This window comes from Hyla sarda, chromosome 5 (assembly GCF_029499605.1).
Source record: "Hyla sarda isolate aHylSar1 chromosome 5, aHylSar1.hap1, whole genome shotgun sequence".
NCBI classification, from domain to species: Eukaryota; Metazoa; Chordata; class Amphibia; order Anura; family Hylidae; genus Hyla; species Hyla sarda.
This window is the reverse complement of record NC_079193.1, coordinates 77,086,269-77,111,296: the sequence shown is the minus strand read 5'-3', so window position 1 is coordinate 77,111,296 and position 25,028 is coordinate 77,086,269. Positions and strand designations below refer to the sequence as shown.

Genomic DNA, 25,028 nt, shown 5'->3' with positions numbered 1-25,028 from the left:
AGAGAACTAAACGTGCTAAAGAAAACTACTCGAATAGCGAGCCAGCGCTATAGAAAAAAGCAGAAAGAAAAATGCACAAGGCGCTCGCACTGCAATTCCAGCAACAAATGAATGCAAAACTACAACTCCCAGCATGCCCGGACAGCCAAAGGCTGTCCGGGCATGCTGGGAGTTGTAGTTTTGCAACAGCTGGAGGCACACCTTTCGGGAAAACACTGTGGGGGAGATATTTAAAAACTACTGTAATTTATGTTACACCGACTTTAATTACACCTTTTTTTTCTCCTCACACTTTCAAAGGTCTCTTTGAAAATATGAAAATATGTTAGAGATCGTTTTCATGCCACGTTTATTTTTTTTTCGCGCCAAAATTGCCAAATTGCGCGATTATTTTTGTTCCCACCATATTGGATTTTTTGGGTGATAAAATCAGCAATTTTTGCACCAAAATTGTCGATTTTGGCTCTAAATTTTACATCCCGGAAAATTCTGACGGAAGCATGTCACGTAATATTCCATGATTATTAGAGCCCAGATAAGCAAAACTGTATAAATAAAACATTTCTAGGGCTTAACACCTTGTACGCATACGCCCCCCGTCCCCGAGCCCTTAAGGATGCCCTGAGTCCCCTTCACGGGGTTTAAAGCATTCTCCCGAGCGGAGAACGCTTTGAACCCCGTGGGTCCTGACTGCCATCAGCAGCCAGGACGCAGGGTTAATGTCAGGCACCACCGATCGGGCCGAATCCCAGCATTAACCCTATTGATGCCATGATCAAAGTTGATTGCGGCATCTACAATGAAAGTAAAAGTGTCCCGGCAGCTCAGGGGAGCTGATCGGGACTATCGTGACAAAATCGGGATGTCCCAATCAGCTGAGAGGACAGCGGGAGGGTACTTACCTCCGTTCTCACTGTCCGATCGGTTCTCTATTGCTCCAAGCAAGCTTGCCATGCAGGCTGGAGCAGCAGAGCACTGATAACACTGATCAATGCTATGCTATGGCATAGCATTGATCAGTATATGCAATCAGAAGATTGTATAGTATAGCCCCTTAAGGTGGCTAAAAAATATATATTAAAAAGTGTTAAAAAAAAGTTAATAAATGTGAATAAGCCCCTCCCCTAATAAAAGTTTGAATCCCCCCATTTCTCATTTTTTAAATAAAATACAGTGATCCCTCAACATACGATGGTAATTTGTTCCAAATGAACCATTGTTACTTGAATCCATCGTATGTTGAGGGATCCGTGCAATAATAATATTAAGAAAGTTATACTCACGTGTCCCGCCACGCCGGACCGTCACCGCTGCCCAGGATCGCCGCTCTCCATCGCCATCTTCACGTCAAAGGGGTGACCCCGCCGCTCCAGCCCATCACCGCTGCCCTGGAACGTCGCTCTCCATCACCGTCATCATGTCGGTGTGCCCACCGCTCCTATTGGATGATGGGATGATGGCATGGGCCCGACGACGTGATAACGAAAAAGTAGAGCAACGGCCATGCATCGGAGCATGAAGAGGATGGTCCGGAACGTCAGGCACAGGTGAGGGACACTCACCGGAGCACACGGGGCACATTATCCAGCTATCCGGCGGCAGCTGAAGCAGTCTGCACTGCCGGATAGCTGTTTATGCAATGGCCCTGACATATAAAAGCATCGTATGTTGATGCTGCCTTAAACATACGATGGCCTCTGAGAGACCATCGTATGTTGAAATGATCGTATGTTGGGGCCCTCGTAGGTCAGGGGATCACTGTAATGTATAAAAATAATCATGCGTAAATGTCCAAACTATTAAAATATAAGACTAGCTAAACCGCACGGTCAATGGCGTACACGTAATAAAATATTAAAGTCCAAAAGTGTGCATTTTCGGTCACTTCATATTCCATAAAAATATGAATAAAAAGCGATCAAGGACTTCTGGTTACGGCGCTGCCATGCACGGACGCAGCTGAAAGAGCTCCCGCTCATCCCAGTCCCTAACGCTGTTCTCTCACGGGCATCTGCTCACCCTGATGGCCTCACAGCTCGGGTATCTGCTCCCAGTCCCTACCGGTCTGTATAGAGCGATATTTGCTGCCAGAAATCCACAGCCCAGCACTGATAGCCCGGCCTCCTTCCAGCGCTTTGTGGCAATGCAGCATAATCCCGCTGCGAAAGAGCAACCAGTCAGTCCTCTCATCCCTCCTCCTGGCCTCTGGTGAGATCACACCCTTACCTACCTGAGGGACATCTTGGGACACGTTCAGCTCCTCCACAGCAGCAGGTGGGCTCTGTAATTGCGGGGACTCCCCCCTCCATAGTCCTCACTGAATCTTGTGGTGCTAATATGGCATGGGAGGGTCTCTAATCCCCTCTAATGTCCAGTCCTCCTGCACTCCTGGGGACTCACATGCTCCACCTCAGCTCAGTATGCCAGCTTCTGCCAGAGAGCCACCATGAGGGAGCACCTACAGTTTTCTCAGCTCAAGAGGGTCAGCCTTTCTTTGATTTTAAGACTCTGGCTGCTCAAGTGATGGCTCAGATGGTGCCAGACTTACAGAGGACACCGAAAGCCACATTGCAAGTTTCCTTTGACAGACTTCGGTCTGACCTTGCTCACACCATAGCTACAGTAGCGGAGGTTCAGAATGATGTTAAGACACTTGAAAGGGGGCACACTGATATGTCTGCTCATGTCTCTGATCTCCAGCAGGAGAATGCCAGCCTTTGGGCTAAACTAGATGACCTGGAGAACCTTTCCAGGCGGAATAACCTGTGCATAGTGGGGCTCTCTGAACAAGTCAAGGCATTTGATCTCAAGCATATTTGTGAAAAGGAACTTTCTGATGCCTTGGGCCTAGACCATTATTTGTAGAGTGGAATGGGCGCACAGACTGGGCCCGGACAACACCATGAGACCCTCCCCATCTTCACAACAAAACTTACCCCGCCAAGTCATATTTAAACTTTTGCATTATAATGACCGTCAGGCCATACTGCAGGCTTTCTGGAGACGCACTGCCCCTCTAGAGATCCGGGAATGCTATTTGAGTACTTTTCAGCACCAGTGGCGAAGAGGCGCAGAGCTTTCTGTGGGGTGTGCTCTGAACTGTTCCATTCCGGTGCAAGACTAAATTTCAACTTCAATATCCTGCTATTCTACATATCTTCCATGATGAAGGCACTTCCCCTGTATTCAACAGTCCATCTGCTGCGGAGGCAGCCCTACACAGTCCTGCCAGATTTGACCGCATGAGAGGGAGCCCACGTCGATCTCAACAGGACCCTTATACCTTCTCTCTCCAACGTTCCAGTTCCCAACGGTAGGTCTACTGATTTCTTATTACCACCTTGATGCTTCCTGATGGACTGTGCCCTGCGGGGTGTCCTGCTTCTTGGAACACATGGTGATCTCTGCCATTTACCTAATGTAGCTGCCATTACTGTGCGTTTGGAGCTGCAGCCCTCTCCGGGTAATTGGGCGGGGGGATGGGGGACTTTAATGTTTTTTGTTTTTTTTTGCTCTTTAAAGGTATTTATTTTGTTTAATGAGGGCCATTCCATTCTGTCCTGCCCGGAACCCTATGTTGAATAGCCATGATATTGTTGCTCTTCATCGCAGCTTCTCTCAGGACCTTTGGTCACTTAGGATTCTTTGTTTGGTGGGAGGGCTTGTTTCCCTATGTACCTGTATTCCACGTGGGGAGTGTTTATATTGTGCCTTCTGGGGGTTCCATGTTGCCCCTTTTTCTCCTGATATACGCCGGGAGGCTGCATTGTCTGTGCTGGTAGAAAAAAAAAAGAGAAGTCCCTAACACAGTGTAGGCCACTTCTATAGTGTCCTTGTGCACAGAGTGTTTATTATATAGTTTATTGTTGCATTTCTGTTTTGCATTTCTAGTTAAACACCCTCATTGCCGGGGTCTAATACCTGGGTTTTGACGGTGCTGTCTGGTCCACTAGATTCCCTCTCCCGACCCCAATAGTGTGAGTGTTTTTGTGGGTGTGTGTTTGTCTTCCCTCCCTCCTCTCGTCTCCTTTTTTTTTTCCTCTTCTCTATCTTCCTCTCTTTTCCTTCTCTCTGCAGCCATGTATTTGATCTCCTGGAATGTCAAGGGCCTCCGCTCTCCTAATAAGCGCATGCAGATCCTATGTCACCTGAAAAGACTACACCCAGATGTCTTTATGCTCCAGGAGACTCATCTAGCCGCTGAGGATCTGACCCACATGTCCAAACTCTGGGTAGGTGCTGTTATCGGGGCACTGGCAGTAGGGGGCAAGGCGGGCGCCTTAATTTTTATACACAACAACTTTGGGGGAACAGTGTTAGCCCAGGAGGTTGATAAGGAAAGTCGATGGGTGTGGGTACACATACGCTATGAGGGCCGGGATTATAGCCTGTATAATTGTTATGCTCCTAATGAGGATAAAAAAAAGTTTTTTCAGTCATTGGAGACTATGGGGGAGATTTATCAAAGGATTTAGAGCTCTTATTTTGCTTACAAAAGTTGCACAAAAAGTCACATGTGCACCTAAGCAAATTTTTGGGCGACTTTTGGCTGTAAGCAAAAAGTTACAAAAGAGCTTACCAAAGTGAATTTCATTTTTCATTTTGCAGTGGTCGGCGATTTATCAAGTGTGAAAGTCGCATAAAATGTCGCAACATCTCAAAAACTCTGTACAGACCTGGCTTACAAAACGGCTTTTGAGAGCAAATTTTTGTATTTCCCGCTGGCAGCCGTGATCACAGCTCTAGCGGGAAATATGATATATCAACGGTACACAGGAGCCCGGGCTCCATCATATTTTCTCCCCGCTACCCTAACATAATGACGGGGACACTGATTTATATCCCCCCGCTAGTCTCCTACCTGCCCATGCTGCACATCTCCCATCTGTCTGCTAACTGTTGCAAGACTACAACTCCCAGCATGCCCTTACAGTGAGGGCATGCTGGGAGTTATAGTCTTCTAGTAGGTAGCATGCGAAAGATGTGCGATGGGGGCGGGCAGGTGGGAGACAAGGGGGGGATGTAAGTCAGTGTCCTCATCATTAAGTTAGGGTAGCGAGGATAGCATCAGGATGCAAAACAGTGTCCCTGTCCCCTCATTCAGTTAGATAGAGTAGGGGGGATAGCATCAGATGGAGCTTGGGTGGCTGCAGAGTGATGCCAGCCCGGGCTCCACAATGGCGCTGGCGAGTATCTCTATCCATATGTAATTTCACATTTTCCGCTGAGTCCCGTGATTGGCCGAGACCGAACATCATGGGACCTGGTGGGAAATTTGATATTACAGTATAGAAACTCTGTGGCTCCGTCTGTGGGAGTCCGGGCTGGCATCACTCTGCAGCCGCCCGGAACTCCTGCAGACCAGCTGGGAGATGTGCAGGAGCCATCCCTGCCATCACTCAGAGCTGCGGTACACGCGGAGAGATGGCTCCTGCACATCTCCCGGCCCAGCTGCGGAAGTCCCGGGCAGTTGCAGTGTTATGTCAGTCCGGGCTCCCCTTTCTAAGGCGCTGTGGAGTTTACTGTAATTTCAAATGATGTTTATAATATAGTGTCTGTACCTGTGTGTGATGGTTTTCTCACAATTCTTTTGTGATTTTGACTCCAATATTTATTTTCACCAGCATACAAAATGACTGTTGTCTCAGATTTTTTCCAGGTTGCAATGCGGCCGAGACCTGACTCACTAGTCAGCTGATGACAGGGAGCCGGTCTGCTTCAATGGGTTGAGGGATCGCTTGGTGGGAGAGAGATCAATATGCAACAGCTGTAGGCACCCTGATTGAAAACCACAGGTCTTTGAATGGATACAGCTCATTTATGTTTCAATGGGTGGGGTGGCTGATGTGTGGGAGGGAGGAAAATGAAATTGTGGGATTTATAGTCAAAAAAAGAAAAGTCAAACAGGAAATACCAGTTCATAAAAAGCTAGCCACAGTGTTATAGTAATCTCACAACATAGCCATTTAGCCCCAAGACAAGTGTGGATCCTTCCTAAGCATGTCCATTACTGCCTGCCAGGTACGTACTAAAATCACCATATGGTGGATAACCCCTTTAACATTAAACCCAAAAAAAAAATGCTGGTCACTGTACTCCTCCGAATCTAAAGTAATCCACAGGATACATGGATCTGAAATGAGAAGCATAAAATTTTTTTTAAAAAAATTGGTGCATTTAGGGGGAAAAAAAGTGGTTAAAAAAATGTAATTAATATATATCGATGAATAAAAAAATAATTTCAAAGCTGCAAATTGGTGTTCTGAAGTAATTTATAGTTTTTTGCTTATGTGTGCTAAAAAAAAAATAATATTCAAAAGTGATTTATAGTTTCTTGCTTATGGGAGCCAAATTTATCAACCCCCCTGTGATAGTATAATAAATGTGTCATACATAAGCAAAACCAAAGCAAGAAAAATTGCCTACTTACCAAAGCAATGATGATAAATGTCCCTGTATGATTTTAGCTGATACTAATCCCTACAAGGTGGTAGGTGGTGACATGAAAGCTGTAGTGGTCACGATAGAGGATATCTGAAAGAGAGAAGGCCCTCCCATGTGTAGCATCTCAGGGTCAGATGAGTGGGAAAGAAAACAATCCACAGTTGCTTACCAGATTAGGTTGTGTGAGCTCACACACAACAATGGATAGCGTATGAAGATAGTAAGTCATCCACAGCCTTCCTGAGAAGTAATCGGCAGGTAGGTGACTGGAGGTACAGGAATGAATATGGCGCTGGATGAATAAGTGCTGGGAAGGAGCAGGTGTGTAAGCCAGGTAGCTTTATTCAGAAAAGATGCAAAGCATTTTGCTGTGCATGCGCAGCTGATGAAGCTGTGCATGGGCACCGAAATGCTTTGCATCTTTGCTGAATAAACCTACCTGGCTCTCACACCCCTTTACTTATTCACCCAGAGCCAGATTCATTCCTGTACCTCCAGTCACCTACCTGACGATAGAGGATAGGAAGGGGGGGGGGGGGGGGTGTCTGCGGACCGTACACTTACTAGGCCTAGTGACAAGATGTTCTCCAATTTTTTGGAGTCCTCTGATCTCCGAGACCCTTGGCGATTGACGCACCCTGATAGCTTTTACCCACTTTTCTCAGTCACTCTTCCTGGTCCCGCATAGATTATATGATTGTTTCCCCAGGCCTGTTGGCCAAGGTAGTGTCCTCAGATATCCACACCATGATGATCTCAGATCACTTCCCTATCTCTTTATCACTTGCTGACTCCTTCCCGAGAGGTGCCGATTTTCAATGGGGTTTTCCCGCCTATATGGCAAAAGATAATAACTTTGCTGAATCTCTGAAAAGTTGGTGGACGGAGTTCTCTTGCCATAATAGTGCCCATGTTTCCGATGCTCCTCTTTACTGGGAATCGGCCAAGTCAGTGCTTCGTAGTCATCTGATCGTCTATATGGCCGCGGTGAAAAATAAGTCCCTCCACCACTTCTAAGAGGCCAGCAAGGTTTTACAATCTGATTATACCTCCTATATAGCACAAACAACAGCAGCTGTTTGCCAGGTGTGGAAGAAGGCTAAAACCACCTTCGACCTATGGTCGGAGCGTAAATGTTTAGTTGCCTACTCCAGGTTTCGAGCGGAATTGTTTAGCTTTGGTAAGGAGTCTGGTTGCCTCCTTGCCACGTCTGGCCAAGGGCCGTAGGGCCCCCCAAAACTTCTACTCCTTGCGTGATGATTCCGGAATGGTCCACTCTGACCCTAAAATGATTAATTCCATGTTCTGCTCTTATTACTTCCATATACTCTCCTTCCCCTGCGGATAAGGTTTTCAGTAAGATGCTTCTGGAGTCGGTTCAATTGCCCTTGCTGTCCTCTGATCACCGAGATGCTCTTAATGCGGACTTCACTGAAGACTAAGTTCGCCGGACCATTAAAGGTCTCCATAATGCGAAAGCGCCGGGCCCTGAAGGTTCCTCCGGTGAATTTTATAAGGTCTTGATTGATCAAGTGATGCCCCCATTAACGTCTTACTTCAACCATCTCCAGCATTCTGGCTCTTTCCCTTTGCACTCAAACACAGCCATCATTAAGCTCCCTCTAAAGCCCAGCAAGGTTCCCCTCCTGCCCCAATCCTACCGTCCCATATGCCTTATAAACTAAGACCTTAAGCTAACGTCTAAAATGCTTGCTGATCGCCTCATGTTTCTGACCTTGTTCATAGGTCCTTCCAAGTGGGCTTTGTCCGCAATCAATCAGCAGTGACTAATATCCGCAAAGTGTTAACTGTCCTGGATAGGGTGCAGCACCATCCCAAGCCTGGGGAACAACCACTGGTACTGGCACTTGACGCCAAAAAGGCATTCAATAATGTCAGGTAGGACTGGCTCGGGATGGTGTTGGACAAGGTAGGCATTACTGGTAATTTCCGTACATTTTTAGGGGGTCTCTATGCTTTCCCCCCAGGCACAAATTCACACTTCAGGCATATTGTCTCCCCCCTTTACCTCCTTTTAAAGGGAAGCGATAGGGATGCCCCCGTCCCCTCTCTTATTCAATCTGGCCCTGATGGATTTGTATCAGGGCATTGCAATCCAGCGCAAAAAGACCCCCCTCTTCCCTCTACACCTTCAATTATCCCCCTTTGTTCAAGCAGATTCAGGATGTGCTTCGTCACTGGCATCTTTTACCAATCTCTTTTCAAAGCGAAATTTTGCTGCAGAAAATCTGTAGAGAGAATGAGCCCTTACAGGCTGTGATCTTTCTTCCTGATTATATTCTATGAGAGAAAACAAAAGAGCAGAGCGCCTCATAGGGCAATATTGTATATACCAGCAGTATTGTAGAGGTGAGCGTCAGTCTAATAATGGAACCTTGCTCACCTTGTTCTGTTGTGTATGATGAGACAACAGCAATACACGTATAAATCAAAATTCCAGTGGTGGTGCAGCTTCCTGGATTCGGCGGCAGGGATCCTGACCGAAGTAGCAATTGGAGATAATGGAGTAAAAATCCCAGGTTAATGCAGCGCGATCCACCATTCAGGAGACTTATTCTTGGGTGAAGTATAAATTTATTAGCCAAACATAACGCGTAGCGAGGGTTTAGACCCTCTTCATCAGATGTACAGGCAGTTGCTGTTACTTTCTTCCTTATGTCACTTAAAGGTTTCCCTCTCCCACCTGTTACATCAGTGTTTCCCAACCAAAATGACTTCAGCTGTTGCAAAGCTACGACTCCCAGCATGCCTGGACAGGCTGTTGTAGTTGTTGTTTTGCAATAGCTGGAGGCACCCTGTTGGGAAACACTGCCTTAAACAGACACAATACTCAGAAGTAAAACTTTTCATACTGCTTCCAAACTTCAAAGTTGCCCTGAATACTGCACATAGAGCGTTGATCCATTTGAAGATAAGATTTGGGGTTTTATTATGATACCATAGGCCATTTTCAGTGAAAAAATAGAATATCAGACAGAGGGACCCTTGCTCATCTTTTGTGTTTCCCAAAGTCCTGTGACTCTGTTGCAAAACTACATCCACCGTTATGCTATGACTGCCAATGGGATTTATAGGCTTGCAACAACTGAAGAGACAAAATGTTGGGGAACACAACTCTGTTCTGTAAGCCGGAGTGGAGTTTGGCTAAGAAGGCTCTTACTCTGCTGGAGTCACCTCAGACATTCCTTACACAGTTACACATAGGTATAATAAAATACTTCTTTTTCCAGCTATATATATGCCAGTATTCTGTGTGTTATTCAGAAGTGCCAGTATCTTCAAATGACAAAGAAATACACCTTACTCTGCAAAATATTCTATATATAATCTGCATTAAAAATAGCTCTGGTGCGGTACACTTGCTTGTTTAAAGTAGAAATATGCAAAATGAGGTCAATTAAATGGTTAACAGCCTAGTAAATCTTGCTTGAGAGTTAGTAGTATGTATTTTGAAATACAAAAATAGATCCTTATTTACCGGTACTAGTGGAACAACAGCGCCATCATGTGGTTACATTTTAGAAGAAACAAGAGCTCTCAACTAAAGCATCATGTAGCTTGATTCTTGAAATGTGGCATGTTAACAGGTAAATATTTTGATGATCATTTGCAGTAATGTGGTATTGTGCATTACTATGAAATAAATAAGTGAAATTGTTATCAACTTAAAAAGGGCACTCCACTGGAATACATCAACTGTTTTTTTATCAACTGGTGCCAGAAAGTTAAACAGCTTTGCAAATTATTTCTATTTAAAAATCTTAACTCTTTCAGTACTTATCAGCTGCTGTATGTTCCAAAGGAAGTTCTTTTCTTTTTGAATTTCCTTTCTGTCTGACCACAGTGCTCTCTGCTGACACCTCTGTCCATTTTAGGAACTGTCCAGAGTTGGAGCAAATCCCCATATAAAACCTATCCTGCTCTGGACAGTTCCTAAAATGGACAGAAGTGTCAGCACAGAGCACTCTGGTCAGACAGAAAGGAAATTCAAAAAGAAAAGAACTTCCCGTGGAGCATACAGCAGCTGATAAGTACTGGAAGGATTAAAGGGGTACTCCGGTGGCTCATTTTCACCATAAGGACAGAGCTATTTTTTTTGCAATTCTGACCACTGTCACTTTAACTCCTTAAGGATGCAGACAATTACATTTTTAAGTTTTCGTTTTTTCCTCCTCTCCTTCAAAAAAGCATAACTCTCTTGTATTTTCATCCACAGACTAGTAGGAGGGCTTGTTTTTTTGCACGACCAATTGTCCGTTGTAATGCCATCACTCACTTTACCATAAAATGCATGGCGCAACCAAAAAAATACTATTTGTGTGGTGAAATTAAAAAGAAAACCGCAATTTTGCATATTTTGGAAGGTTTTGTTTTCCAATTTTGCATATTTTGGAAGGTTTTGTTTTCACGCCGTACAATTTACGGTAAAAATTACATGTATTCTTTATTCTGTGAGTCAATACGATTAAAATGATACCCATGATAACATACTTTTCTATTACTGTGGCACTTAAAAAAAAGCGCAACAGTAACCAAAACTTTTTAACCAAATTAGTACGTTTAAAATCCCCCTATTTTGAAGACCTATAACTTTTTCATTTTTCCGTATAAGCGGCGGTATGAGGGCCCATTTATTGCGCCGTGACCTGTAATTTTTATTGATACCATATTTGCTTATATAGAACTTTTAATCCCTTTTTTTATAAAAATTTTTTGGGAATAAAATGTTATAAAAAAAAGCATCTATTTTGGACTTTTATTTTTACAACCGCCACACCCCCTCCCATAGACTCGTATTGAGGGGGGCGGGCCGTGACATCATGAGTGGCGGGCCAGTGATGTAACGATGCTCCAGCCCCTGTACTGCCCGTCATTACATCCAGAGCGAACTCGCTCTGTGCAGTAATGACAGTGGGGTGTCGCAGCAGCAATCCCGGGGGTCCCCAGCAATGAGACCGTGGCCATATGACATCTTATCCCCTATGCTTTGGATAGGGGATAAGATGTCAAGGGAGGAGTACCCCTTTGAGGGGTTAAGCATTAATAACTCTAAGATGCTTTTACCGATTATTCCAATTCTGAGAATGTTTTTTTCGTGACATATTCTACTATTTAAAGTGGTAAATTTTTGTCGTTACTCACATTCTTTCTTGGTGAAAAATCCCCAAATTTCATGAAAATTTTGCATTTTTCTAACTTTGAAACTCTCTGCTTGTAAGGAAAATTGATATTTCACATAAATGTTATATTGATTCACAAATACAATATGTCTATTTTATGTTGGCATCATAAAATGGACATATTTTTACTTTTAAAAGTTAGAGGGCTTCAAAGTATAGCAGCAATTTTCATGAAAATTGCAAAATCTGAAGGGACAGATGTTACAGAACTACAACTCCCAGCATGCCTGGGCATGCTGAGAGTTGTAGTTTTGCTACATCTGGAGGGCTACCGTTTGGGCACCACTGTAATAGTGGTCTCCAAACTCTGACCCTCCAGATGTTGCAAAACTACAACTCCCAGCATGCCCAGACAGCCTTTGGCTGTCTGGGCATGCTGGGAGTTGCAGTTTGGCAACCTCAAGGAAGGCAGCAGTAAAGATCGCTTTACTGCCACCTCCCTTGATGCTCCACACCGTCGCCTCCCTACCTGCGCCGCTGATCTCCGCTGATGCCACCGATGATCGCCGGTCCCCACCGCATCTTCTTCTCAGTTACCGGCCACCATCTACTTCCCCTGTTCTGCCCGACATCCAGGGGTGGGGGTTTCCATGGCAACCCCCCCGTCTTCAACTGCCATTGGTCAGCACTCATTGCTGACTAATGGCAGGGGATAGGAGGAGGTGGCACCACTGCAACCACTCCCATTTTAACCCTTTAGACGGGGCATTCAAAGTTGAACGCCGCATCTAAAGTGAAAGTAAAGCACTGCCGGTTAGCTCAGGGAGCTGTTCGAAATCGCGGCATCCTGAACCATTCATCAATGTAAAGATCAGTGTGTGCAGTGTTATAGCCCCCAATGGGAGCTATAACATAGCAAAAAAAAAATAAAGTGAATAAAGATCATTTAACCCCCTTCCTTAATAAAAGTTTGAATCACTCCCCGATGTTACGCCACCCCCCTCAATGCAAGTGTATGGGAGGGGGCATGTTGCATTGAGGGGGCGTGGCGTGACGTTGGGGCAGCGGAGTACCCCTTTAAAGTAGACCTGCTTTTTGGCATAGTTTTACTGTCCAAAAACGCACTCATGTATAATGTGTCCCAGCGGTCAGACCCCCACCGCGATCCACTACTTATTGCCTATCCTGTGGATAGGTATAACAAAATTGGTATGGAAGTGCAGTGTTTCCCAACCAGGGTGCCTCTAGCTGTTGCAAAAGTAGAACTCCTAGCATGCCTGGACAGCCAAAGGCAATTCTATTGATGTGAATGGAGCCAAGTTGTAATACCACACACACAACCTGAGGACAAGGGTGGTGCTGCTATTGGAAAAAAATTAGCTCTGTGTTTCTATCCCTAGATAACCCCTTTAGGATTTTGGTTGAACAAGTTCATCCTTTTATAGAAGCTATTTACTCTATGGAACAACATTTTCAGCAGAGCAATGCATTATGCATCACACCAAAAGGGTTATACAATCATGGATTGGTTCCAAAAACATTACAGCAGATTTTCCTTGCTTCTCTTGTCTTTATAGTCCCCACATCTTTATATGTTTGGGCTGTTCAGAGCATTTCCAAACCATCCTGATCCTGTCGTCTACATGGGCCCATATTCCTGTAGAACAATTTCAAAGCCTAGGGGAATCTATGCAACAAATAATGACTGACGTTCTAAAGGTCAAAGAAGGTGCAACATTCTACTAGATAGATGTATCTAATAAGAGGGGCCCATTCACTATGCTGGTGATTGAATTAAAGGGTACACTGTCAGAAGTTTTGATCAGTAGGGGACCTGTTGTGGAGATCCCCTCCAATTTCTAAAATGTACTGGCAGCGGCGCTTCATCAAACGCACTGCCCATGAGTTTATCTTCGCTCTGAGCAGCACGCGCACTGTACAGATTCACTGAGGAAGTTAATAGAGGCACTATGACGTTCTTCTGAAAATCCGTCCACCACATGCACTGCTCAGAGAGCGGAGATAAAACAAATATACTGAGCACTACCGCCAACACATTTTAAAATTCAGGGAGCAGGAATGGGAGGTGTCTTAGCATCAGGCCCCCACCGATCAAAACTTGTCACGTGTCATGTTTTACTGACATCTGATTTATTTATTTTTGTTACAAATTACCCCTTTACATTTCAACTGTGTCATTTGTGTATTTTTTGTTTTGCACTCATACAAAAGAATCAAGTACATACATACAAAATGTAAAGATATTGTCTGTATGTTTTCATCAGGTTTTATTAACATTTATGTTTAAATTATTTTTTTTTTAACCATTATGAGAAGGATATGTGATCTCAGGCAGTTTAAAAAATAATCTGACAAGTTGTAGTAAAGTTCATGCTAAAAATAAATAAGTGTTGTATGGGAATAGAAAAACATGGTTGCTTCCCCGCTCTGCAAGAGATGTTGGATATATTCCATATTGCAGCTCATTCCCATTCAAGAAAATGAGCTGCAATACAAAGTACAGACGAGAGGCAAAAGTACTGGTGTTTTTCTAATGCTATACACTTTATCATTGACCATTGATGGTCAATGCAGAAATTCATATAGATGAAGTGGAAGAAATGCCTAATATGTCTGAGACCTCTCTGCATGTAACACCCTATGTACTATGGAACATGGCAAATCAGTTGGGGTAGGATTATACTTCATCATGGTGAAGCAGCAAGCAGCAGAAAAACATTGCATGTTACTCTCCGTATACAGTGTTCGAGCCTTCTCTCTGAGATATACCCCTTGTAACATATACCTCTGACAAAAGCCTCGGAGATAAAGCTCTGGGGTACATAGAGTAGTGACCTGACAAAGGTCTTTTGGCTAGTCCACTATACACCAGGAGCTTTACGGACATATATATTAAACAAATAGCTCTGATGCAGTGGGTACTCTGTTTTACATACACCCTTTCCTTACCGAATTTCAGCTGTCGCAAAGGATAAAATAGCAGCAGTGAGTCTACATTGGGATGGAAGAACTGTATATGTATCCAGTACAATTCAATATACCTTCTTTTTCCGGTAGCTTTCCTAAAAAGGCCCCGGGAGATCATCACTCATACCTAAGTAATGACTAAACAACAATGATTAATTTATTCATTACAACTGAACATTGCTCCATGACACATATAGGTCTACTAAAGTGTACCTTTAATGCACTCTGCGTGATCTGTCTCCACTGGTATAACCAGTTCCATAGACAATACATTGTGCTGAGTCTCGCACTAGAGACAGGTGCTGTGAAGACAGAGCGGGAAGCTTTGGCTGCTACTGCATAGAAATATACAGCGAGGCATGGGGAGAACAATCCTTGAACGGGGTGCTGTTCTTCCTGTTCCCCTCTGGATTTAAAATAAAAATGTCAGAAAATTGACAATCGCATTAGGCTGCTTTCACACTATAAAAACACTTCCGTTATGAACGCCCGTTAGGAAATCGGCAGTTATACAACCGGTACAAAATCACTAACGGCCTTAGAAAATCCCATTATAGTCTAAAGGATTTTTCTAATAGCCGTTTGAAACCAGTTATCACCCGTTATTAATAACAGCCGTTATTATGTGACGGGCGATAGTAACAGGAGAAATATTGCATGCACTATTTCTCCCGCTCATTCGCCCGTCACAAAATAACATCCGTTAATAATGGGCGATAACGGGTTAAAACAGCTATTCTATAAATCCCATAGACTATAATGGGATTTCCTAATAGCCGTTAGTGATTTTGTACCGGCCGTATAACTGCCGATTTCCTAACGGGCGTTCATAACGGAAGTGTTTTATAGTGTGAAAGCAGCCTTAGAGACAAGCTTTAAATAACCCTTACTGGATTTCAGAATATTTAGAATTATGGATTGTTCAGAAATGCAAACAGCTTTTAAAACTGATATAAGTAGAGTTTCCAAAAATATTAAAAAATATATTTTCAATAGGAAAATAAGAATTTACAAAACTGACACATTTCTACAGTGACTCTTTCCTCCTCTTCTTCTTTACTTTACGTTCAGAAACTTCTTTGCTACTTGTGGCCAGAGTACTGCTGTCCTCTCTTCCATCCTTGGTGTGAAAAGCACCGTTCTCACTGTCCAATTCAGTAGTGTCCCGATGTTTCTTTTTGTGCTTCTTTACCTTGGGGGCTTCTTGATGGATTATTAAGTCATCTACAGGAGTTTCTTGAGATGAAGCAGAGACAATACCATTTGCAGGACCCTGATCTTGAATCTCAGAAGTATTTTTGTGTTTTTTCTTGTGCTTTTTCTTGGCATTTCCAGGTTCGGTTTCTAATCCCAATATATTATCCTCAATTAAAGAACCTTCTGTTATTCCATTGGGCACACTGCTCTCAAGATCAGGGTGATCCTTGTGTTTCTTTTTCTTGGGTTTTTTTGTTTTATGTTCTTGACTTGACACGTTGTCAAGTCCAACTACGCCACTATCTACTGATGCATCAATGTCAACATCTTGTGTAGAATCCGGATGTGTCAATAAGTTCTCCATGGCAGAATTATATGCAGATCCATCAACCCCTACAGAATGATCTTGAGAAGGGACTTCCTGATGCTTTTGTTTTTTTCTCTTTTTCTTGGGAGTTTCCACCAAGCTCACGTTTGCATCATCTTGATTTTCCATACATTCATTTTGTGAAAGTGTTTCTTCCAACAAACGTTTCTTGCCTTTTTTCTTTGAGCTGTCCCCTGATAAAATGCTTGTCATACCAGCTGCTCCTTCCCCTGAGGTTTCTGTACTGTTCTGCCCTTCATTTGGTACATTAGCATTCTGTTCCTTAGACATCGCATTCAGTTTTTCAGTAGCATCAGATTCCATTCTGAAAAGGAAGAACAAACCTAGGGGGTCACCTTCTGCATGTATACATACATATTTATCCTTTCCAGATATACATTTTAAAGGAAAACAAAAAAAAGCATTTATAAGAGAGGCAAAAAGCATACAAAGAACATGACAGTAGATGAACAAGATGTGCACTTTATTCCAGTGCAGGAGACTTATTCACAGATAAAAAAAAAAAAAAGAAGTTCCCCTTCCTTTCATAGCTATTTGATGTCCTAACAGGGTTTTCCAACCAGGGGGCCTACAGCTGTTGCAAAACTACAACTACCAGCATGCCCGGACAGCTGTAGTTTTGCAACAGGTGGAGGCCCCCGGGTTGGAAAACACTGTCCTAACAGAAGGTCACAGCTTCCAAAACAAAGATGTTACTGAGAAAGACATAACTATGGTCAGCAATAGACTTAAAAGAGAGCAGATCTAAAAGTAAGAACTATTTAAAAGGGTACTCCAGTGGAAAGCTTTTTTTTTTGTTTTTTTTTAATCAACTGGTGCCAGAAAGTTACAAGTTTGTAAATTACTTATATTAAAAAAATCTTAATCCTTCCAGTACTTATTAGCTGCTCAATACTACAGAGGAAATTCTTTTATTTTTGGAACACAGAGCTCCCTGCTGAATCACAAGCACAGTGCTCTCTGCTGACATCTCTGTCCATTTTAGGAACTGGAAACAAAAGAACCACACAGGTGCCTAGTGCATTATCTCAGTGTATAAGACAGATAAAAATGAGTGGTTGGTATTGTGCTCACCTTGAGCGCAATAGGTATGCACATATCGCCCCAGTATGGGGTACAAAGGAATAGAGGTATCTGGGGGGTGCGGCGAAGCCAGAGGGAGGTGGAATCCGGTGCAAGGCTATCCACGGAACATGCAGGAGAGTGAGAAGAAAATCCCTCTTTAACCCCTTAACGAGGAAGGACGTATATATTTACGTCCTCCGCCGGCTCCCTCGATATGCCGCGGGGGGGGTCACGCGGTGTCCCCGCGTCATATCGGGTCGGTCCCGGCGGCTATCAATGGCCGGGACCCGCGGCTAATACAGGACATCAGCGATCGCGGTGATGCCCTGTATTAACCCTTCAGACGCGGCGATCAAAGCTGACCGCCGCGTCTGAAGTGAAAGTGAAAGTAACCCGGCTGCTCAGTCGGGCTGTTCGGGACCGCTGCGGTGAAATCGCCGCGTCCCGAACAGCTTACAGGACACCGGGAGGGCCCTTACCTGCCTCCTCGGTGTCCGATCGACGAATGACTGCTCCGTGCGGGAGATCCAGGCAGGAGCAGTCAAGCGCCGATAACACTGATCACAGGCGTGTTTATACACGCCTGTGATCAGCATGAGAGATCAGTGTCCCTATGGGAGCTATAACACTGCAAAAAAAAAATAAAATACGTTTAAAAAAGTGTTAACAAAAGGTCATTTAACCCCTTCCCTAATAAAAGTTTGAATCACCCCCCTTTTCCCATAAAAAAAATATAAAAGTGTAAATAAAAATAAACATATGTGGTATCGCCGCGTGCGTAAATGTCCGAACTATAAAAATATATCATTAATTAAACCGCACGTCAATGGCGTACACGTAAAAAAATTCCAAAGTCCAAAAAAGCTTATTTTTGGTCACTTTTTATAGTATTAAAAAATGAATAAAAAGTGATCAAGAAGTATGATCGAAACAAAAATGGTACCGATAAAAACTTCAGATCACGGCGCAAAAAAAAAAAAAAAAAAATGTACATGGAAAAATAAAAAAGTTATAGGGGTCAGAAGGACATTTTTAAATGTATACATTTTCCTGCATGTAGTTATGATTCTTTCCAGAAGTACGACAAAATCAAACCTATATAAGTAGGGGATCATTTTAACCGTATGGACCTACAGAATAATGATAAGGTGTCATTTTTACCAAAATATGCACTGCGTACAAACGGAAGCCCCCAAAAGTTACAAAATGGCGTTTTTTCTTCGATTTTGTTGCACAATGATTTTTTTTTCCGTTTTGCCGTGAATTTTTGGGTAAAATGACTAATGTCACTGCAAAGTAGAATTGGTGGTGCAAAAAATAAGCCATAATATGTATTTTTAGGTGGAAAATTGAAAGGGTTATGATTTTTAAAAGGTAAGGAGGAAAAAAACGAAAGGGCAAAAACTGAAAAACCCTGCATTCTTAAGGGGTTAAGCGCTGCTTCTCCCAACGGATACACTCGAGTCGATATTCAAATAAAAGATCTTTTTGTTTTGACCAATAAGTCAAAATAAAAATTATCTTTTATTTGAATATCGCCTCGAGTGTATCCGTTGGGAGAAGCAGTGCCTAAAGAGGGATTTTCTTCCCACTCTCCTGCATTTTAGGAACTGTCCAGAGCAGCATATGTTTGCTATGGGGATTTTCTCCTACTCTGGACAGTTCCTAAAATGCAAAAAATGAAAAAGAGGCAGTGCAGCTCAATCTACCATCTACTCTGAGGTTAACTGGTAGGTCTGAAAAACCCCAAAAGACCCAGTAATCAACAGGAGGAAATATATAATAAGAAATAATTATATAACCAGTCCTCAAAAAGTAGTGAAAAAAGGGGAAAGAAAAGGAAAGAATAAATACAGAGAGAAAAGTGATAGTGATTTAGAATTGAAAATGTACAGTGATGTGTGAATAAAAATAAAAGCGAGTACGAAAGTTCACAATATCGAAGAAAAGTGGATAAGTGCAAAGTGATAATTAGAAAAATTAGGGGTAATGAAAATATTAATAGTTATTAAACATCAAAAAATACCAAAAAATATGTGAATAATAAGAATGCCTGCAAGATGATAATTTTAAACAATCATATGCATATATTAAAAATAATGATTAATGCCTGGGCAGGGCCCTTGCTTAGGCATGCGATCTAAATAATAAAATAATTTAAAAAATGCCAACTATCTCAAAATATAAAAATTTAAAAATTGTCCTTTGTAGCCGAAAAAAAAAACTTATAAAGTTGTGTGAATAGCAACAGTATTGAATATAATATCCAGCGATCGGAGAGTCTGTGTACTCCAGTGATACTCCAATGTGAAACACAGTCACCTTAAACAGTAGTAATTAGTTTTTAATCTAATCAGGCTACTGATGAAGAATGCGACATTAAGTCGTGAAACGCGTCTAGCCTTGTCTCATATCTATCAGCCATCTCTATCTCAATCTTGTTTTATACCTGTATCAGCCGATATTGCCTAGACAGCGCTGTAGGACCCGGACTAGTGGACCTCTGTGAATTAGCGCGCTATTCACACGCCACGAGGACGCCGGGCAGCCGCTGCCGATTTCTCCACAGACCGGCCACTGAGCTGTGCAAAGCACGATACTTCTGCTTGGCTACGATATATAACCCAGCGCTCTACATCAACGCAATCGGGATCATCACATCTTCCCAACCACGGCACGAGAAGTACCTCCCTACCCATTCCAGGGTAGTGATTGATTCGGTCTGTGCGGGCACTGGGCTCCCACAGTCCCCGGAGCCTGCAACTATGGAGACATTCAGCTGCCGATCATCACGGTGAACAAAACCATAAAGTACTGTGCCTGACTTCATATAAGCAACTGTAACTATATCTTGCTATTAATACTGCTATTCTACAAATACCTGTTGTGGGACACAAGTGGATAACAGTGAGCAATTACATTATATCTTCTGAATGAAATATTGAAACATTTACTACAGTTTAAGGTGACTGTGTTTAACATTGGAGTATCACTGGAGTACACAGACTCTCCGATCGCTGGATATTATATTCAATACTGTTGCTATCCACACAACTTTATAAGTTTTTTTCGGCTACAAAAGACAATTTTTAAATTTTTATATTTTGAGATAGTTGGCATTTTTTTTATTATTTTATTATTTAGATCGCATGCCTGAGCAAGGGCCCTGCCCAGGCATTAACCATTATTTTTAATAAATGCATATGATTGTTTAAAATTATCTTTTGCAGGCATTCTTATTATTCACATATTTTTTGGTATTTTTTGATGTTTAATAACTATTAATATTTTCATTACCCCTAATTTTTCTGATTATCACTTTGCACTTATCCACTTTTCTTTGATATTGTGAACTTTCATACTCACCTTTATTTTGTAAAATTTTTTTTTTTATTCACACATCACTGTACATTTTCAATTCTAAATCACTATCACTTTTCTCTCTGTATCTATTCTTTCCTTTTTTTTTTCCCTTTTTTCACTACTTTTTGAGGACTGGTTATATAATTATTTCTTATTATATATTTCCTCCAGTTCCTAAAATGGACCGAGATGTCAGCAGAGAGCTCTGTGTTCCAAAAAGAAAATAATTTCCTCTGTAGTATTCAGCAGCTAATAAGTACTGGAAGGATTAATATTTTTTAATAGAAGTAATTTACAAATCTGTTTAACTTTCTGACACCAGTTGATAAAAAAAATAAAATAAAAAAATAAAAAAAAGGTTTTCCACAGGAGTACCCCTTTAACATTGACAAAAGTTCAGATACCTTGGTGGGCTTCATAAGCCAGTCTTATGTAACACCCTGCCTGTGTCAGCTGCGCTGGATGTATTGAACCTAGGCAACCTAGGAAATCTATGTCAGCTATGATTTTTTTATATAACTGACCCCCAGAAGGGGGTATTGTTGATCCTTGATCAGCCGATGAACGATCAACACTCATTTGATGGCATCTTTCACACTGTCAGCAGCACATCTCCTTGTGTAAAAAGGGTAAGTGCTGCCAATGAGAATAGAAAAACTGCCACATGAAAGATCCAGCAACCATTTGGGCAGCTGCAAGGCAAATGAACACACAGCACCATATTATGCTGCAGGTGGTTTAATGAGTGAATACTCACCACGTAACTGCTTTAGATGCCGTGATCAGTATTGATCACAGCATTTGAAGGGATAACAGTTGGCAAAAGCGTGATTACAGGCATATAGGCGCAAGAGAGAGATCATAGGCAATGGAAGCCAACACACCCTGTTGCTCATATTTTAATCCGGTTTGCCGGCTTTAAAAACCTGTGTATTGGGTTTAGTGCGGGTGAACCCGCTGCATGTTCCCTTTTAACCGGTTAAAGAAAAAAAATGCCATCTAATATGTGCAGCACCACTTAGTTTTTTTTTTTCAAACCTCTGACACAGTAGTGATTAGAGATCACTTATACCGGAATATCAGTATAAGTTATCGGCTAATTAAACCCACCGCTGGGGAACCCTGTGATCTCCCTGCTGCACCCGACGTTCCTATAGAGCGTCGGGTGCAGCGCCGAAGGCTAGTGATGTCATGGTCACGCCCCCTTAATGCAAGTCTATAGGAGGGGGCGTGACGTCACGAGCGGGTCATGATTGTGATATCACGAGCCTCCGCCCTGCATCGCCAGTCCCCGGATGTCTGGGAGGCCAGTGCGAATAGGTGGTAAGTTTAATTTTCAGATAATCCCTTTCGAAAAGAGAGGAAAGGAAAAACCAGGGGGAGCAGTAGCATTCTTACTTCTTATTTAGTTTGCCACGAATGCAGAAAACGCCCACTGCATCAGAATCCATTCGGAAGACTTCAAACTCCAGCTCATCGCCTACATCCACTTCTAATTGCTGCCAAGCTTCAATAGGCATCTTCATAGGCCTCGGTATGGATGCATTGAAGCAGCCATGGACTAAGCAACCAAGATGACTGGGAGCCTTCTTGTTCACAACACCCTGGAAAAACAAATTTGCATATTCAAATTTGCTGCCACTAGATAATCAATAGAAACAATTTCTAAAGGGAAACTCTAGATAAACTCAAAGCTTCAGATCAAGTTACTCATAGTGGGGAGTCCTTGAGGAGTAATTTAGACAGTGTTATCCAGGATTAAAAAGAGCATTACTGCTTTCTTCCAAAAACAGCACCACAGCCTGTTATCTGGTTGTGTGTGGTATTGCAAGTTTGCTCAATTCGCTTTAATGGAACTGAGCTGCAATACAACACACAGACTAAGGACAAGAGTTTTCTTAAAGAAAATAGCAATTTTTTTTTCTAGTTCTAAATAACCCCTTAAAGGAGTAGTCCAGTGGTGACTCAGTGGTGAGCAACTTATCCCCTATCCTAAGGATAGGGGATAAGTTGCAGATCGCGGGGGGTCCGACAGCTGGGGCCCCCTGCTATCTCCTGTACGGAGCCCCAACAGCCCACTGGAAGGGGGCGTGTCGACCTAAGCACGAGGCGGCGGCCGACACGCCCCCTCAATACAACTCTATGGCAGAGCCGAAGCGCTGCCTTCGGCAATCTCCGGCTCTGCCATGGAGATGTATTGAGGGGGCGTGTCGGCCGCCGCTTCATGCGGGGGTCGACACCCGCTATCTGGGCCGAGAGCCGGGGCCCCGTACATAGAGATCGCAGGGGGCCCCAGCGGTCGGACCCCCCGCGATCTCAAACTTATCCCCTATCCTTAAGATAGGGGATAAGTTTTTCACCACTGGACTACCCCCTTTAAAAGAGTACCTGTCACCAAATAAAAAACTTTTAATATAGTGTTCGTTGTGTAATTAGCAGACACTTTCCTATTCACTTGCTTTTAAAATTATCAACATAATTTTTTTTTAAATGTAATAGAAAAAACGGCCATTAGGTGGATCTGTTCTGTTCCCTGCCACAATTAATACAGTTAGTTTGGTCTCCTCCTGGCAGGAGACCAAACTCAGGAAGTGTTCCTCTGCACTGAACCTCACAAACATGCATAGAGCCTCAATGAAGGCTGCAAAGAGCCTCACTGAAGATGCATAGAGCTTGAGGTCTTCTATTCATTACAGCACTGCAAACATGAGGGTAAAAGTGGTCCCCCAGCAGGTTTTAGTGATGTCATGCATGCTGGGAAACGCCCACTTTCATCTGCTGGGAGATTGCACTATGTTGGCAAGAAGAAGGTACACAGCTTTTTAAAGCTCTGATAATTTTATTGAGGGTGGGATGGGTGTTAGGAGTAGTTAGGGAACATAGCCTGAGTTAGTTTAGAAAAAGTTTATTTGGAGACAGGTATTTTTTAAACTGGACCGAGTTGAATCAAAGGTAATGTCCACTATAAGGTGATTTTAGTACTTACCTCACAGACAGTAATGGACATGTTTAGGAAGAATCCATGTTTTTCTTGAGGCTAAATGGCTGTGTTGTAAATCCACCATAATGCTGGCGATATCTTTTTGTGAAAAGGCTATTTCAAGTGGGAGGTCACTCCCTCCAACTAAATGTCCCAGGATTCATTGCAGAACACCTGAGCTGCCTTACACATGTGCTATGCTTAAGAACTACAATTCTCTGCTGCCAAGTGGAGAATGATCTCCCTACCACAGGCTGCTTTTCAACACCTGACTAGTGATGTAATGTCTTCGGCCGCACTGCAACCTCGGAAAACCTGAGACTACACATTTTTTATGCTGATTAAAATGACCATTGGGGCAAAAATCATAAGAATTGCGAGCCAGCCATCAAATGCAGGTAAAGACACTATATTATCATTTTAAATTCATGAGCCTGCCCAGAAATCTGGACAACACCAAAGAAGCTTCACACTCCTATATGTCCTTATTCTGTAGATAAGATACTGGGACATATAGATACATTTATTTACAGTATATGATGGCTGTAGTGTGTTCATTGATTTGCAATAAAAGGAAACAATGAGTAAAACACAAATACAAGCCAAAGAATTTCCTATTTGTATATATTGGTACTTACCACAAGCTTCTGTCCACATTGTGGCTGAAATATGACAAAGTCTGCTTCAACATTGATGTGAATGAATCCGATATCATCAAATATGTCGCCCAGTTCACCAACAATCTTTATGTTGTCATACGCCACAGGAACTCCTTCCAATCTTTAAAAGTAAAGACAAAGATACTTTTACAAAAACAATGAAAAAAAATAAAATAAAAAACGAGTTTGTGCAGAGAACTATTCTGGTAACAAGTTGTATTCCTCATCTCACTTGTGTCTCAGTTTGGACATCCATTAACCCCTTAACGACGCAGGACGTATATTTACGTCCTGCGCCGGCTCCCGCGATATGATGCGGGATCACGCCGCGATCCCGCATCATATCGCGTGGGTCCCGGCGCTCATCAACGGCCGGGACCCGCGGCTAATACCACACATCGCCGATCGCGGCGATGTGCGGTATTAACCCTTTAGAAGCGGCCGCTTCTAAAGTGAAACTGAAAGTATCCCGGCTGCTCAGTCGGGCTGTTCGGGACCGCCGCGGTGAAATCGCGGCGTCCCGAACAGCTGATCGGACACCGGGAGGGCTCTTACCTGCCTCCTCGGTGTCCGATCGACGAATGACTGCTCCGTGCCTGAGATCCAGGCAGGAGCAGTCAAGCGCCGATAATGCTGATCACAGGCGTGTTAATACACGCCTGTGATCAGGATGAGAGATCAGTGTGTGCAGTGTTATAGGTCCCTATGGGACCTATAACACTGCAAAAAAAAAAAGTAAAAAAAAAGTGTTAATAAAGGTCATTTAACCCCTTCCCTAATAAAAGTTTGAATCACCCCCCTTT

The 25,028-nt window shown here is 42.9% G+C and overlaps 2 protein-coding genes across 4 annotated transcripts in view; both read right to left on the bottom strand.

The window, feature by feature from the left end:
- The window catches only part of LOC130274526 (uncharacterized), a 172,857-nt gene extending 160,108 nt beyond the window's left edge, over positions 1-12,749 (bottom strand). Inside the window, exon 1 of the mRNA XM_056522963.1 lies at positions 12,115-12,749. Coding sequence (XP_056378938.1) covers positions 12,115-12,278 — 164 coding nt within the window. The 5' untranslated portion in view covers positions 12,279-12,749. The remainder of the gene's footprint in view (positions 1-12,114) is intronic.
- A 2,622-nt stretch (positions 12,750-15,371) lies between these two features.
- The window catches only part of POLR1F (RNA polymerase I subunit F), a 29,822-nt gene continuing 20,165 nt past the window's right edge, over positions 15,372-25,028 (bottom strand). For all 3 annotated transcript variants that reach the window (XM_056518394.1, XM_056518392.1, XM_056518393.1), the window contains 3 exons: positions 24,205-24,346; positions 21,985-22,190; positions 15,372-16,462 (listed from right to left, as the gene is read on the bottom strand). In XM_056518394.1, coding sequence (XP_056374369.1) covers positions 15,601-16,462; positions 21,985-22,190; positions 24,205-24,346 — 1,210 coding nt within the window. In that variant the 3' untranslated portion in view covers positions 15,372-15,600. The remainder of the gene's footprint in view (positions 16,463-21,984; positions 22,191-24,204; positions 24,347-25,028) is intronic.